This window comes from Acyrthosiphon pisum, chromosome A1 (genome assembly GCF_005508785.2).
Source record: "Acyrthosiphon pisum isolate AL4f chromosome A1, pea_aphid_22Mar2018_4r6ur, whole genome shotgun sequence".
In the NCBI taxonomy this organism is placed as follows: domain Eukaryota; kingdom Metazoa; phylum Arthropoda; class Insecta; order Hemiptera; family Aphididae; genus Acyrthosiphon; species Acyrthosiphon pisum.
The window spans coordinates 2746321-2764196 of NC_042494.1; the positions used below are offsets into that span (position 1 = coordinate 2746321).

Below are 17876 nucleotides of genomic sequence, written 5' to 3' on the forward strand. Positions count from 1 at the left end.
GTGTGTGTGTGTGTGTATTTTTAGGCTGAGTATATCAATTTTTTAGGTACTTATCAATATTAAGTGTATATCGTCATTGAGTATGTCACTAGCTGTAATGTATTTATGTATAATGTATATATTATGTTAAATTTGAGTTCAGTGATAAATCATTCCAAATGAAAAACGATTCTGAGTGAAGATATAGTCTGACTGTCAGCATTTGTTACAAAGCATATTCTATTATATATTTAATATTTATATTGCTATTAAAGTATTTTATTTTATTATAAGCTGAGATATCGATAAGAATACAAATGGCAAACAAATACGATTTTGGAGCTGGAATCCTTTTAAATCCAGAACTATCTCTAAAAACTTAAAACTTAAGTTTTAGTTATATGGCATTTAAAACTTATCATCCTATATGGCTCCGAAACATGGGCACTAAGAAAGACAGAAGAAGTAAGACTGGGTATTTTTGAAAGAGAAGTATTAAGCCAGATATATGGCCCATATCGTGATCCATAAACCGGTGTGTGAAGAAAACGAAACATTGAAGATCCGCGTGTGATATTCATGAACTTCAAAACCTATTCCAAAGATGTTTAACGAGGGAAATTATAAAAATAAGGCAAACTAGGTGGTCTGGATATGCCTGGTTAAAAGTGATAAAATTAGCAAGGAATCCGATAGGAAAAAAACCGCTAGGCAGGCCTTGCCTAAGATGAGAAGACTATGTGAAGAAATATGTTAAAGCAATAGACCCAAGAACCAACTAGAGGGGGCATCAGAAGATAGAAAGAGAGGAAGATAATTTTTTTCGCGGGATGGTCCTCAAGACCGGAAAACCAAAAAAAAGTAATACATTAAGGTGAATTAATTTTTGCCAAAAACATTTCATTATTTTTCGTTTATCAAATGATACTAAACATTTTACTGAACATTTAATTATTCATACAATAAATTTTTTATAGTCAGATATATGCTCATGTTCAGGCATTAAAAATGTAAATATCATTAAATTGTTAAGCGTGATGGTTGATGAAAAGCTTAAATGGTATAGTCATATTCAACGCATAACAAACTTGATTCATAAGTTGTTATATACATTTAAGAATTAAGATAGCTTTTTAGTTAATATTTGTAATAGTTTATAATATTCTCTTGTTCAATCATAGATGAGTTATAGTATCTGGGGTGAATCATAGAATATTCATTTAAAAACGCTAAGAGTTACAATGCGCACATTAATATAAAATAATTTTTAAAAATAGAGTTTTTATCTCACATAAAATGTATTTAATGATTTTAATGTTTTTTAATATACAATTTTTTCACTATAAGCAATATTCCACTTTATATGGTTACCTATACCTCAAAATGTGATGTAATTTAAATCATCATTTAAGGCTTAAACTATACTATCACTACTTACTATACTTACTAGTTTAAAAACTGTTAGTTGGTAATTTGAATTATGTAAAAGTAAATATTACGTATTTCAGAAAAATTAATACTATGAATGTTGGTATTGATTTAAGTTAGAAACTTGATTTAGATATAAGTAAAATTCAAAACCAAAAATCTTCTTGTAAAATATATTAACTCGTTTATTTTAAACAATATTGATTTTATGGAAATCTAATATCATATAGTTAAGTCATGACATTATATTCTTATAATAGTTCTGATAATAAACCGTATATTTGAAAAGTTACCCATCAAATTATAATATTGTATAACGCTGTTTTAATTTATTTGTTACAAGCTTTTATATGCTTTTTAGAGAGGCGTCTAATCATAATAATATGATAGAATGTACTATTATTATTATTATTATTAGAATAGTGCGTAATTGTATTATTTGTATCATATATTATTTGTATTAACTTTTGAGTCAATACCGACTAGCCTAAGGACTAATAATAGTATGAACTGTGAATATAGGTTCGTGGTATAAATAGTTAGTAGGCAATTTCACACAATTTAATTTTGACACTGTGTTATAATGTAATATTATAAAATAAAATAATATACATAAAAGGTTATATTCTTCTTTCTTCACAAAAAAATATTTTTGAATCACAACAAAATTACTATGTAGGTATATTATAATATAATATACATTTTGTGTTTATTTCTATACAATTCTAAATTCAAATACGCTTATCAAAAAATATTGTGTAGCTATTTACTATCAACTCTTTAATTCCAAATCACAACTTATGAGCAACCTTGTATGACATTTTTAAATTTTTTGATCAAGCAAAATAATGTTAAGAATAATGTTAAACATTGTTATCAACAATTATTCAAAGAAGTCATACTTATAAATAGTTCAAATAGAGTCAAAATATTTCGAAAATGTTACCATGTAAATAGTAAATTCTAATATAAATATCTGGTAAAAATGATTATTTGTATTTGAATTACCTACATAAAATTTAGAAAATCAATATTGTCGAAAACAGGTTTTTTGTTAAAATTCTCTTGTTTTCTAACTTTTTTTTGTATTTCTTGATTATTTTTATAAGTGTCAAATTTTTTTTATTTTTACACCTTTCAAAAGTAACATTACCTACATCCAATTTGCTACCAAAACTAGCATTTTTTTCTACCATAAATCGTGACCTATATAATAAAAAACACACATACTCACATAATTACAGAATCTATTGCTCCGCTCTGAATCTAAAAATTACACTAAAATAAAAAATGGATAAGAATGGTGTCACGAACCCAAATACCCAATAATAAGGACTTGTGTATAATATCTGAGTTCACTAAGTGAAAAGCTCGTTTACACTACAATGTATCCAGTGTTGGAGAAAAACTTAATTATGTTACAAGTTACTCTGATGAAACTATATTTTAAGTAATCTGATGGTAAATTAATTAAATTTGATCGTAAGTAATTTGTACGTAATTGTAGTTACTATTTTGTAGTACAATTACTAAACTACTCGTTACTTAATTTTTTTAATACATCTTAAGAACCAATTGATAGATATAATATTATATAAATAAATATATAATATAAGTAAGTACGATTTTCTGATACTACAATTTTTCTAATAGCGTTTTGACAAAAAGATTTATTTTTAATAAGTAGTGTTTTGGAAAATGCAATGTTATTTAAAATAAAATAAAAAATTAAGTATTAAATGTGTCAACCAATTATTGCTCTTAAATGAAAATTATTATTTTCATATTTTTGATTGTCTTTACTATTAGTTTATGTATCAACAACATAGTATTATTAAACTCCAATGATATTTTTAAAAATAATATCCGGAAGCATCAGACACATCAAATAAGGGTAATTTCGGAACGCACTTGGGAAACTCTCGTTAAGCTTGTTGTTGACTCACACTTGTAGTAGGCATACCAGTATTTTTTATTACTGTAGATTTCAATTTATTATAAATTTAGTATATATATTATTATTATAAATGTGTTTATTGCTAGATTTTCGCTCTAATTTTCAAGCATTCAGTTTGACATTTATATGTACTTGAGTATGAGAGGACACATTTTTTCTAAATTTAAAACTCCAGTTTAAAAAATAAAGTATCTATCCCTCTGAAGCATGGAATTTTTGATTTACATGCGAATAACCTCTAAATCCCATACATAAATGTAGTTTTATCGATAACACGAGTGTTTTTATTCGCTTTTCGTTTCCACTTGTGTATAAAATGTATAAACTAATAAATGAATAAATCATGAAAAGAGTTGGATTTTTTTAGATCTTGATGGTTATACCATGAGTCCTTTAGGCTTACGCAATTCGAAACAGTCATAAAAGCTTAAAAAGTTTCTCGCAGCACTTCAACAGATTGGAAATCACAGCAGTGTGGTATAATTGAGCGTATACACCTATTCTAGAATATGTAATATTTTGATATATTTTATCAGAACAGTTTTTGGGAATAACTAAAAAAAATTATAAAATGTTATTATATTGTATTACACATTTATAAATAATATATTATAAGATAGGTACATTTTGTTAGGTTAGATGTACCTAAGTACATAGTATAATAGAGGTAGGGTTATATTCGAATACATTTTTATTTAAAGTATCATAATATAAACAAAATTAAATTCGAATAATTTCTTAAAAAATTATTCTAATAGGTACATTTTTAATCAAATATTTATTTAGACAACAATTTGCCAATATTCTGACATTATATAATATGAAAGTTCACAGTATCATAGGTAATAGTCATAATACTATATTATTATAATAAATCATTTTTATTAATTGCTCAAGAATCGAGTTAATATGATGTGATTTTCAGATGATAATAAATAATAATAATAACTTATAATATTAGGTACCTAATACCTATTACCTAGTATAAGTACCTATGTCCTATATACCTAACATTATATATGTATAAATGTATAATAATAATATATTGGACCTACGTTATAATATTACCAAACGTTGTCATATTTTTCAGGAGTAATCGAGACAATAATATTAGATGTACGATGTACCTGCAGGTACCTTGTAATTTGTATACATATTCTAGCTCACTATAGTGATTTTATAAATTGTTATGAGCTCTGATTTAAAATGTGATCAATGTAATTTAGACGATCGAAATAAATCGATTTTAGATTTTTACATGTGCATGTGACAATTTCGAGCTGTTCACGGTCCGGCGTAGATGCAAAGTCTATCTTTTTTCAGATTTTTTTGATTTTGGACGGACATGACGGGCAAAACAGTATAGCGCATAAAAAGGACTCCACCACGATACGACTTAGGTATATGTATTATGTATATATAAAATAAATATATTTATATTTTATATGTATATGCACGCATGTCATGTGCGACGAAAGCCCGAAAATCGTTCATTAAAAGCACCGTAGAAAATGTTCTTCAGCACACATCTAGTTTTAAAATATAATATCTAGCTATATTTAGATATGTACAATGCCCAATAATATGGTGGATTCTGCGGCATAACATAATATATTACATTTAGAGAGAAACTAGAAAGAGGCAGAGAGAGAAGTGTGTAGACGTATACGATCGCGAAAGTTCTCGGAACCGCCTACATACTACCAGCTATAGTACCTAAATATGTTTATTTCAAACTTCTTAATAATGTTCCAGGATCCACAGGTCATACATTTTTGAATCGGGGGTGTATAATAATAAAATAAAAGTAATGTTTTACTAACAAAGTTGCAATTGGAAATCATTCTGTAATAGGGACTTTAAAGTTAAGGTTAAGTTAACCCTAACACTTACAGTAATAACACAGCAAATGTATGCTCGGCAGATCGCGTTTAGCTTCGTCAGTTAGTAGTAAGTAGTAAAGTATTAAACGTTAAAATTTAATTCATACGCAACCCTCAACCCCGGATTAAGGGGGGGGGGGTCCAGGAGGGCCATGGCGCCGGGCCTCGATAGTTCGAATTTTTAGTGGCCTCAGATTTGTCCATTACTTTTTTTCGTTATAGGCTATAGCACGTTGCATAAATCACCTAAAAAAAATCGATAATTTTAGCGAGGAAAAAAGCTTGAAAATTATAATTTATAAATAAAGTGATACATTATTCATTATTTATTGCTATGTATCTAATACATATATATTTATTATAACAGGTACCTAATATTAAATAATATATTATACATTATTATTATTTTTTCGTACAGGGTCCTCATTTAAAACTTTGGCCCCTGGACCTCAAAATGTCTTAATTCGGGCTTGGCGACCCTAAATAATTAGTTGGCGAGTCCCCAGGTTGAGAAACACTGCTCTAACAGGTACCTACTTGGGGGTAGTAAATCTTAAATTGTGGCTATATAGCCTATAGGTAATTATATTCGCATAGATAAGTATAATAATAGGCTTGACGCATAGACGTCCAGACGTCCTATTATATTAGGACTAGTTTATAGGTCAATGGTTAGTCGGGAACCAATTTTTATATCTCTTAAAATTTAAAGTTGTTATCAACTGTGTGATAACAATTAATAACAGTCCAGTAATTTATATCACAGAATCACGATTAAAGATCATAGACCTTTCCTAACCTAACCTAATCGTGCACAGAATACTAAGAGTTTATATCACGGTTTTTTTACTATCTACAGCCGTGGTTTATTCGCGTGACTTATCACTTATCTATGGATATTGGTATTTTAAAATATTTTACGTTTTGTATCCACTTTCTATACTAAAATATTATTTTAATTTTATGTACCGAATATAATATATTACTACACTTTAGAAACTATATTATTCATAATTTTTGATTTATTTAAAACGGAAATCACAATGGATCAGAAAGCATTCGACGAGGCTGTGAACGACACTATGGATTTATTAGACATGAACTATTCTGAGGCTTTAAAAGATACAATCAGTCAGTTCCAGCAATTGGTGCGTTTCATTTACGATTCGTTGGTCAGAAATGTATAATTTTGTTATTTCGAAATTGTTTTAGGGAATGGATATGGGCGGAATAAAAATAGACATAGAAAAAGCTACAGATCCACTGCCATCGGCACTTTTTAAATTAAAAACTTATTATGAAACCGCCATATGGGAGGAATCGATAAAGGAAGAGATTGTGAGTAATCTTTCAATCGTTGAAAACGAATGCAAGACACACGAAGGCCGCCATTTGTCCAAGTTGAGTGGTGCCTATAATATTGTGTGTGGATATCTAGATAGACTCGCTGAACTAGATGTTGATCAAAAAGCACAACTCATTAAGACATTTGATTCACTCCTTGGAGGTAATTTATGCATATTTGATATAACCTATAAGGGTTTCTGTGATGTGGTTTGTGTGGACCACCTTTAAATTAACGGTTGGCTATGTGGATAACATTTTTTAGGAGATTAACATGCAGAAAGACTTTAAATGTATGTAATAATTACTGATCAAAAAGTTGTAATATTTTGTAGTAATTTTCATTTGTGTTCTTATGTTAATCTTAATTTTTAAATTACTTCCATATATTTTGTTCATCAAATTACAACTGTGTTACAGGTGGACAAGTTGTGTATGGTAAAGCATTAGACATTATGGTTGAATTGTTGAAGAATACTAAAGATGAAAAAGTGTTATTAGCTCAATTATCCTGGTTCAAAACAATTAGTGAACTTGAAGATGAAAGAGAGGTATCTTTAATAAAAAATATATTCAACTACCTATAATGTACAGTTTTTTTTAAAAATTAACTATCCTTGTCAAACCAACAATATTATAATATTTTTGTATTATTTTGTTTTTATTAATATCTAAATTTATAAGATATTAAAAAAAAAGTGGGTTCTAATTTAGTATATAATTTTTTAGGAACTTCGAATTATTGGTATAGGCGATATTATGAAAAACATTTTACAATCAAATTCTTCAAATGAAGCTGTGATTATTGCAACTTGCCAGTTGATTAGAGCCCAACTACGTGAAGATAATTGTAGTGGAGATTTCTCTAATGCAGGGGAACGATCACGACTTTTCGGTTGTGAACTAATGTTACCTCTACTTCAATTGTTAAAAGGTGAGTAAAACATTTAACTATATTAAAAATGTATTTTTATAATTATTATGGAAGAATGAAAAAAAATCTTATTCGGATTACAACAATGTAAATATGTAATAAAATAAATTGCGCATTAGTTTGCAAAATACCCAGTTTGTTCAAAACATAGTTAAAAATCCATGGGAAAATGCTTCAAACTAGTTTTGTTCCTAATTACATATTAAAAATGTTATTTTATGTATATTTCAGATGATAAAATAATTGAGTTAGAAGAAGTAACTAGTGAAATATTCTTTACCTTAGCTACGATTATTGTTCGTTTTGAATTTTGTCGTAAATTTAATGAATGTGGAGGCTTGTTAAGACTTAAATTAGCCATGGACCGTCATTGCACAATGGTACACTAATTATCATTGAGTATCCTAAACTTAATAATTATAAAAAAAAAATGTTTTGGATATTTAATGTAACAAAATGTAATCTGTTCTTAATATTTATTACAGAGATTGAATTGTCAGGCTTTTAAACTTCTTAAATCGCTCGCTGGTGATGATATTGTGAAGGACGATATCAGAAAAGTAGGATTTTGTCCACTCATACTTTCAGCCTTACAGAGGCATATAGTGAGTAATTTTTTTTTTTGATAGAAAACTTTAAATTAATGAATATAACTAAAATAACTGGTCTTTTTTTTTTTGTAGAACAACAAACAACTGTGTATTGATGCAATGAAGTTATTGACAGCTCTGACATTACGCTCTCCACAAAACAGTGCTGAATTGACACAATTAGGTATTGCGGAGCTCATTGTCCAGGCCATGAAAGTGCATTCGAATGATGACAAACATCAGGTATTTAATAAAATATATTTAATTTACTAATAATTTAGTATTGAGCTTAAAAACAATGTTTATCAACAAACAACATAGACAAATATTAAAAATTATTTACAATGGACTAAGCATATTTGTACTGGAAACAAAATGATTTAAATGTAATACTAACTAACATTGTCACAATTATTAATAATAAAATAAAATACATATTATAGTCTCTCTAGTGAGAGAACGTGCTGCGCACAGACTAAAACTGGTTCCACCACGCAACACCCTGCCATAGGGGAACCAGCAAGGTGTCGTGGGGGGATGTGCAGAATTGGCGCATTCTCTCGTTGGACAGAGTATAGTGTACCTTTCCTTTATTTTACCTGATGTTGCAATACTTTTAAATTTTATTATTTAGAGTTCATAGTTTTAATTTTGTGTTTTGCCTTAAATATCATAAATCCCATTTTATACCTGTGTTAATGATACCTTCTTTTTTATTTTTTTATTTTTGTAATTATTTTAATTTGTTTACGTTAAATAATAATAATTGTAAAATGTTTGTGTTTAATTTACAGAAACATGCTTGTACAGCTGTGCGCAATATAGTTTCAAGAAACCGTGAACTAGCCTCAGAGTTTTTGGCGCATAATATTGAAAGCATAATTGAAAAAATAATAAGTCAATATAAAAATTGTGAGTTTGAAGCTAAAAGTGCTTTACGAGATCTTGGTTTGGATGTTAGCTTTGTAGAACAATGGACTGGCACTGGACAGAATTTATCATCGTAGAGCTTATGTTATTAAAGTTAATAACTACTATTCAAATTCCAATAATTATTAATTAACGTGGATTTTTCCCCACATTAATCACAATAACTTTACTAATTTTTGTTACTTTTATATTGTTAATAATAAATTATTGTTACACTAAAATAATATATTATATTCTGCTTTATGCTTATCGTATGATTTGTATATGATAATTATTAATTTATTATAAAGTTAAAGAATTGATTAGATTAACTATTAACTAACTCTAAAGAGAACTAATAAAAGTAAAAGAAGCTCTCAATAATATACCTATATATTAATTAAATATATTTAGTAATAACACTTTCACAAAATTGTGTTTAAAATTTAAATTTATTTCATAATATTTTATTTTAATCTTGGCATCACATTTATTACATAATGTGCTACCTTATATTTCAACCACTTTGTTTCCTTATTATGTATTAATATATTATAAACTTCATGGTTTTCAATTTATGAACACACTTACTGCCACATAATATAGTATGCATAATGTATATTATATAATTCATATTTCTTTAATATATTATGGTCTTATTTTATATTAATATTTTACATACTCGTAACTAGAGATAGGATGTCGATGACTTGCATTTTTTTCCTTTGATACTATCAAATGCTATCTTAGCTAAAAAAAATTGTTTCGTGTTCTATTGATTCAGAATGTACTAAATTTATTTTGCATTTTTTCACATTTTTAGCATTAAATGCATTTTCTTATAAATATTTTTTTATAGTTTTTGTACATTGTGGGTAATTTTCCTCAAATTTTAAATTTTAAAGAATATTTGTTTAAAAAATAATTGTATTATTGTTGGTGGGTTTTGACAAACAATGAAAGCTACATTTTTTTATTTATATTTTACTTTTTAATTTATTTTTAATAATTTCAAATAATTTTTTTTACTGTGAATAAACCTTAAAATTGAAATGTTAACTAAATGTGGTTTATGAAAATTTTTAGGTCATCAACATATCATAACACATCATCCTAATCTCTAGTCATAACCCACTTAAAAATTAAAATATCTTAAAACCAACAAAAAAACACAGATAATGTTCTTACCTAAAAGTTTGATAATAGGTCAATTCATTCTATTATCAAAACTAACAGCACACCATTGATCTAGTGAACAAAAATTTGGTATGTCATACGTGTGTAAGACAACATGCGGGTGCAACGTCCTCTTAGCCATAACAAATATATTAACCGTAGAAAATGTACAGACTATTAGTAGACATTTTCTAGATGAAACCAGGGTGAAAAATAATGCTCCTGGATGTTTGGACCATATCATTTACACGGTTCATTATCCCGGTGTGGGATAAATTTTTTTTTATACATACAGTGTGTTCACCAATTTAGGGACCACTGAATTTTTCAACCGGATTATTTTGGAATAAATTGATTTTTTTTACAAGCTGGTGGCATATAAATACATTTCAAAATTGTTATCATTTTGGTCTGCGCATGTTGGAGTAAAAACTTATTTTTTTTAAGTAATATAGATGAATAAGAGCCATGTCAATTTTAATAAATAATACATTTTTTTATTATTTTAAAAAATTTATAAAATCATTTATAATTAATTCTTGATAGTAGCAAACGCCCCACGTCAAGACACGTGGGAGAATTTTAAACTAGTCTAGTTAAGAGTTCCACCAATCGTCTAGAATTACAAAATATATACATGTTTTCATCAAATGTACATTTGAACATTAAAATGAGGGAAAAAAACATAAATGATTAATTTTGTTAAAACTGTAAATTTTATGCAGATAAGCATTAAGAGGATGCTATACAGATATTTATTGTCTCCGTCTTATAAGTGGTAAGAACATTATCTGTGTTTGTATGTGGGCTTTTTACGATACTTCAATTTTTAAGTGAGTTATGAATATTTTCGATTTACGCTATATTATATACGCATAACTTACTAATAAATTTAACTATCGTATAAAACATACGGATAATGTACTTACCATCAAATTTCATAATAGGTCTATTCACTATAATTTTTAAAATAACGGAACTAATGGTACTTCCCTGAGCGTAAATTTGGTATGTTTCTGACTTGTAAGACGAAGATAACAAATGACTGTGTAACGTCCACTTAAGATAGAGCTAATTCCATGTCCAAAATAATTACAAAAACATTTAAACATTGCGCAATTTGCAATACAGCAAAAATGTAGCTAGTTTTTATGGTAAATAAAATTATTGAGTTTTGCAAGACAATATAATATATTTGTAACTATTACATATTAGAGATCAGAAGAAAGATGACTACCACGAGGAAAAAAAATTAAGATTGAATATTTGTAAGAATTTTAATAGTTAGATATAATAGAATTAAAGAAAATAGAGATATTATGTTTTGATGATTTACTTCAAATTGATTTATTGGTTTTTATTTATATGGCCTGTTTTTCCAAAATTTTCTTTTTGGTTCTTTAGCATTTGATTTGCATTCACATCATTCATTCGACCTATATTTTGTTTTTTTACGGTATCAACCGAATCGTTATTTACAGCTTGGTACTGTTTTTGTTCTGAAGCATATTGTTGAAGAGGAGGTGATTGACCTTGTTGCTGTTGTGTTTGAGTGTCATTAGATTTTTGTGCTGTTTGATCTGGTTGCTGAGGAACTGCATTTTGAGAAATGCTTTGGTGTTGTTGCTGTTGCTGTTGCTGCTGCTGCTGATGTTGTTGCTGTTGCTGCTGATATTGTTGTTGTGGCTGCTGATGTTGTTGTGGCTGCTGTTGCATTTGTTGTGGCTGCTGATGTTGTTGTGGCTGCTGTTGCATTTGTTGTGGCTGCTGTTGCATATGATGTGGCTGCTGTTGCATTTGTTGTTGTTGCTGATATTGTGGTAACTGTGGTTGATTTTGTGGGTGCTGCTGCTGGAATTGTTGGTGCTGTTGGTTCATTTGTCCCACATATGGCTCTTGAGGATATCCCATTTGTTGAGGCTGATGATAATTAGGATGCATTTGATAAGCCGGTCCATGATTCAGTGAAGGTTTTGGGATATTCTGAAATAAGAGAAAATTTTAAAATATTTACAGTAGAAAGACTGTTAATCTAAATATATCAATCCCTAATCAATATTATAATTTTAATTTTATATTTTTACAAATAAATACTTAAAAGTTAAATTATAGTTCTACCCAATCAGCATTATTCCTAAAAACTAAATTTGTTTCATTCAATCTAGACATTTATAAATTATAGATATGCCATAAAATGATTCATTGGTTCTTGATTCAAACTATATGACTGTTTAATACTTTAATTTCTATACTATTTTAAACATTGAGAGTATTAATTTTTATTGAATGTACAAAAGCCTCAACAAAAGTTGAAGAATGGATAACTTTGGTTTGCACGACCGTACATAATAATAATAATGATATGATGATTATAATGTTATATAACATATTAATTAAATACTATAATAAATATTAAATTAAACTTCTAATAAAAATCAGTCAACTGAATTACTTAATTACAAATTAATACAAATAAAATATGTTTTTAGTGATATACTTAATACATTGATTTTCATATAAAAAAATAAAAAATAAAGTCAATTAATATTGAGTAGGGACTGATGAGGGACTATTATAGGAGCACAAAACACAAAATAGCTTTTATTAATTTGAAAGAGTTAATTAAAAATGAAATGGTATAGGTTCAACGTTTCTACTCACATTATTCAATGAATAAAGATGCACAATGTTATTGTGCCACACTTACCGTATTGCCTATCTTATAGAATATCGTGTAACCTTGCTTTAAATTTTCAATCCTTAGCTATAAAAGTTGAACAATTTTTAAAGTTTAAATTTGTGTCAAAATTTAAAATTTAAATGCTTACAAAAATAAATTGTGCCTGTGTATTTTTAATATTTTGCAACTGCTGTAGTAACAATATATCAGCAGCCTTGTATTACATTTTCAAGCTTTTTGACCCAACAAATACAATTTAATTAACATTTATAGAAAAAAAGACTTAAAAAAATGGAAACTGAAAATAACCGTAACAGTTCAAAACAAATCAAAATATTTTACGTAAAACTTCCTGTTTTTCCTTAATTTTTTTTTTTCCTGGCGCTTTTGAAAACTATTTGGAAATTTAAATTTTTTCCTCTCAAATTCACCAACTAGATTTACTTTCCCATCAAACAAGATACTGTTGAAGAAAATCAAAGCAGTTTTACTGCCTCTTACAATGATGAAAGAGTGAAAGACACAAAAAAAACACAACATAGTAAAATCAATACATTCATTGCTCCGTTCAGAATCTAGGATATAGGTATTGCAACATTGTACCACATACAGTATCAATTGAATAAACTAGTTTAGAAAATTCAAAATTTCCACTACTTAATAAGACTAAAATTCGGAGATTTTTCTAAATAGTATTTCATCTGTAATTTGTTTGAACACATGTATATTATAAAATGTACTTACTGGGTGATGTTGATAATATTCTGGAGGATATTGTGGAATCTAAAATAGTACATAATTTGACATAATTAACAAATAACTAAAAGTAAGAAAAATTTTGATTTATACAATATTATATGCAAGGTTTATACTAACTTGACCGTTTTGAATCATTTGATCAATTTGTTGTTGCCTTTGATGTTCAAATTGTTTAAGCTCATCATTAGTATAGATTTCATTTTGATCAATAGTTTTCCATCCTTCATCTTTTTCAAAGTTAGGTTGTTCTGACATACGCTTAAATTCTTCCCAGCTGATTAGTCTATCTCGATTTAGATCGACCTCATTAAAAACATGTTCACGCATTCGTTCCATTTCTTCAGCTTTTTCCATTAGATCTGATTTTGCCATACCTTGTTGATAAAGCTTATCCAACTCCCGTACAAATAATGCTTTTAATTCTTCTTCATCCCAAAATCCATTTCCATCAATGTCTATTTAAAAATAAATGAAATAAGATATAAGCTATTCGTAATAGCAAAATATGCTGGATTCTATTTCATTTAACAAGAGTTGTTTTAACCATTTAATTACAAAGAATATACAAGCCATTCATAATTAAATTTATGGTTGTAAACTTAAAAATTAAATATTATAAATAATTATTTTAGATTTTGAGCGGATCGAGGACTGTATTGATTTTATAATAAGTGTTTTTTTAAAATAATTTTTGTGTCTGAAGACACTTAATAAAATAAAAAAATAATCCAATCATCAATTTTGAGGGAGGTTTCTGGAAGAAAATTGAATCTAGTAGGTATTTTTAAAATAATTGGAAAAAAAAGTAGTTAAAATTTTTTGCTTTCTGCCCATTCCATTTTCATGTATAAAAATTAGGGCATAGATTATATAATTCTAATAAAAATTACAAACTTTAATTATTATTGAATTTTTTACCATGCATTGCAAAAAATGTACGAGGATTAAAACTTTCTCCTTCCATTTCATCTTGTTTTTCCCAAACTTCTTCAAGTTGTTTTTTGCTTCCTGGGTGATGAATCTATTAGGTTTTTTAAATAAGGCAAAAACTATTAGGAACCACTTCAGACTTCTAAATAATATATATTAAATTCATACTGGATCAAGTTTATGCTTGACTTCTCTTTCAGATTCCAATTTTGTCTCTTCTGACAAGAATTTTTGACGTTCTTCATCAGTCATTTGTTTCATTTTTTGTTCTCTTTCAAAATGTTTTTGCATTTCATATTCTTTAAACATTTGTTTACGTTTCAGGTCAGCATCTGCCAGATCTTTAGCAACCTAATCCAAGTAGAGTTAACAAAATAATAATAATATCACTATATCAGTGTTGGGAAGAAACACGTTCCTTTTATAGGAAAAGAGCTTGGAACGAGTTCTATTTAAAATATTGGAACGAGGAACTGGAAAGAATTCTTATTTTTAAGGAACTTTTCATTCCTCAAAAAATGAAAAAAAAAATAATGAAAGTTATTTTTAGTAATAATATTTTCTAGAAAGTGCCTGGCATAGTCACCAGGCTATACAATTTTTGAATTATAATAAATAATTATATCAGTTTTGTTAAAAATCGGCGCTCCTTAGAAACTCTAGTTTTTACGCCAATTTTTGTTAGTTTTGAAAGTAAAAAATTTGTTTAATTATAATGAATATAAAAATTAGCTGATTATTTCTGGTTTAAAAGTTGTCGGCAGAAAACACCATTGACAACCGCTCAGATCGTAAAAATAATGTAAAGGAATGTGGAACTTTCCCAACACTGCTATATCAGCAAATATATTTTAATTTCAGAGTAGGTAAAACTGAAGAGAAGTAAACTGATAATATCCTATTCAAGCATTCACTATACCTGTTGTATAAGTTTCAAAAGATCATTTTTTTCAAAGCTGTGTGGATTTTGATGATCAACATGACCTGGATCAGAAGAATCACTATAAGCTTTTCTTGCTATATCACGTAGTCTGTTTAGTTCCTGGCGTTTAAGTTCATCTAATTTTGAACGAATATGATGCCCTACATATTCTAATTCATCAGCAATTTTACCAGTCTAAAAAATAAGATTCACCAGAAATATAAATTACACATATCGTTAGAACATAATATTTGATTTTTATATGTTTTTTCCATATTAGGTTATTAGATCTGATGGTAATGTAAATAAATATCAGTCAATATCTAAAAAGGTCGAATTTTTATACTTTTTAATATAGTACATACCCTAATATCTGCTTCATCAGCAGTTTCAAGTTTTTTTCTAAATTCGTCATCTTTTTCTAAGGTTTCCACAACTTCTCGTAAATAACGGTTATATTCAATACCTAAATCAACCTATAAAATATAAAATAAAATATTAAACAACACATAATATTATGAAATTAAATGTAAGCCTTTGCTTTCTTCCCCTTACAATTTATATTTTATACTATTTAAGACATTACTTATCGAAATTGTTTTTCTACATTTAGACAAACTAAAATGTTCTACAAATAACAATTACAATACGTTCATGGTTGAAATATTTTTTTTTTATTGGTTTAGAGCCCGGCAACTATGGCCATTAGCTATTATGGGAGGTTATGGTTGTAACCATGGCTAAATACTTTATTTAGCCATGGTTGTAACGAGGTACACTTAGGCCATTGTGTGGTCTTATCAATTGAGGGGGAGGGTACTGTAAGTTTTTGGTAAACACATGTATTTGGTTGACAGAATTTCAAATTGGACACCTGCAGGTTTCTGCCATGCACAGCTCAGAGAGAGGAGCCACCTGTGGTTGAGATTCGAACCGGCAACGGTACGCGTCATAACCGAAGCCGTAGCCGCTTGGCCACTCCGCCCCCTGATTGAAATATTAATGATACAAAAATATTATTAAATATTATATTTAAACCATGATAACATTAAAATTATATAATAAAACAATAGTTATGACTATCCATACACGATGAAATTATTCTCGATACCTACCTCTCAATAAGCAAAAATAATTATTGTTTAATACTCAATAGTTTAGTTTAAAGTTAAATGTATTAATTTTGCCCAATAAAAATTAGTTATTTATGGTACACACATATAAAAAATTGAAGTATCTAGGACAACTGTTCTTGGTACTAAAAACATAATAATTTGAGTTACTGATTATGATAGACTTTACTACGATACTTTGATATTAACAATTATTAATTAACATAGTATCAAATGCAATTTGCAAGTCATTATAATAAGTCAATATCCTTAACTAAATGTATAATGTTATAGAAAATTCATATAAATCATATATGCTGCTTAACAATAAATGGTATTTTAATTTTTTAAATGTATTCATACCAATGTTTTTTCATCAGGAGGTGGTTGATGATTCTTTTGGGTATTATCTTGTTCGTCCTTTATAATATGTTCAAATTCCTGGTCAGATAAACGGACTGTTGGTCTTGTGTTAGCAACATATGCTGGCGGAGGACTAACAGCGTAGTTTACCATATAAACCACAAACATAAATGACACACATAATATGGACTTCATATTTATTATTATGAGTTACTGTTTCGCTAATAAAATAAAAATAAAATCATATAATTTCAACAAGATATTTAACATTATAGAAATTGGAATCCATAAATTGTGTACAATTTACCTTTGAAGAAATGATTACAGTTGCATGATTTTTGAGTAGAAATATAACACATAAAAATGTTAAGTAACAATATTAGTAATATTACACAAGAAAGTTAGAGAGCTATACCGTTTTTTGTTAATGATTACGTACTATATTCTAAATGGCTTAAAAATAATAAGCGATATGCAAGCAAATTGAATGTAATCGTAAGTTATAGTATAATAGACTGTTGTCTTACAGGCACGATTTATCAGTTATTATCATCATTATTATCACGGCTATAGATAGTACTATCTTTAATCGTGATTATTATGCACACGATCTATAGCCGTGATTATGCAACATTCTGTGATTACATGGCTATAGATAGTACTATCTTTAATCGTGTGTGATTATAGTACTTTATCTCACGAACTACTACATGTAGTAGTTCGTGCTTTATCTACACGATTATTATCCGTGGTCAATTTTCAATGGTATAATCATAGAATATTATAGAAGCGACACGCTCGGGCGGCCAATGTTAATGAGTCAAGAATTTTTCATGGCCTTGAAATTGTTCGTAACTTCTTGTCTTTTTTTTTAAACTTTGGCGGGCTCGAGCGGTCCGTTTCGGCATAG

At 28.0% G+C, this 17876-nt stretch overlaps 2 protein-coding genes across 2 annotated transcripts; one reads left to right on the forward strand and one right to left on the reverse strand.

The window, feature by feature from the left end:
- Positions 1-6095: 6095 nt before the first annotated feature.
- LOC100166698 (armadillo repeat-containing protein 6 homolog) lies at positions 6096-9457 on the forward strand. The gene is made up of 8 exons (XM_001946235.4): positions 6096-6395; positions 6460-6754; positions 7012-7142; positions 7321-7525; positions 7757-7905; positions 8011-8130; positions 8209-8358; positions 8910-9457. Exons 1-8 carry the CDS (start codon positions 6291-6293, stop codon positions 9120-9122), a joined length of 1368 nt encoding a protein of 455 aa, XP_001946270.1. The 5' UTR covers positions 6096-6290; the 3' UTR covers positions 9123-9457.
- Positions 9458-11458: 2001 nt separating this feature from the next.
- On the reverse strand, positions 11459-17474 carry LOC100164693 (nucleobindin-2). The gene is made up of 9 exons (XM_016805527.2): positions 17274-17474; positions 16967-17187; positions 15857-15967; positions 15489-15686; positions 14738-14920; positions 14558-14660; positions 13757-14094; positions 13625-13663; positions 11459-12183 (listed from the first exon to the last, which is right to left on the reverse strand). The coding sequence occupies exons 2-9, from the start codon at positions 17159-17161 to the stop codon at positions 11548-11550; spliced, it is 1803 nt and encodes a 600-aa protein (XP_016661016.1). The 5' UTR covers positions 17162-17187; positions 17274-17474; the 3' UTR covers positions 11459-11547.
- Between the last annotated feature and the right edge of the window lie 402 nt (positions 17475-17876).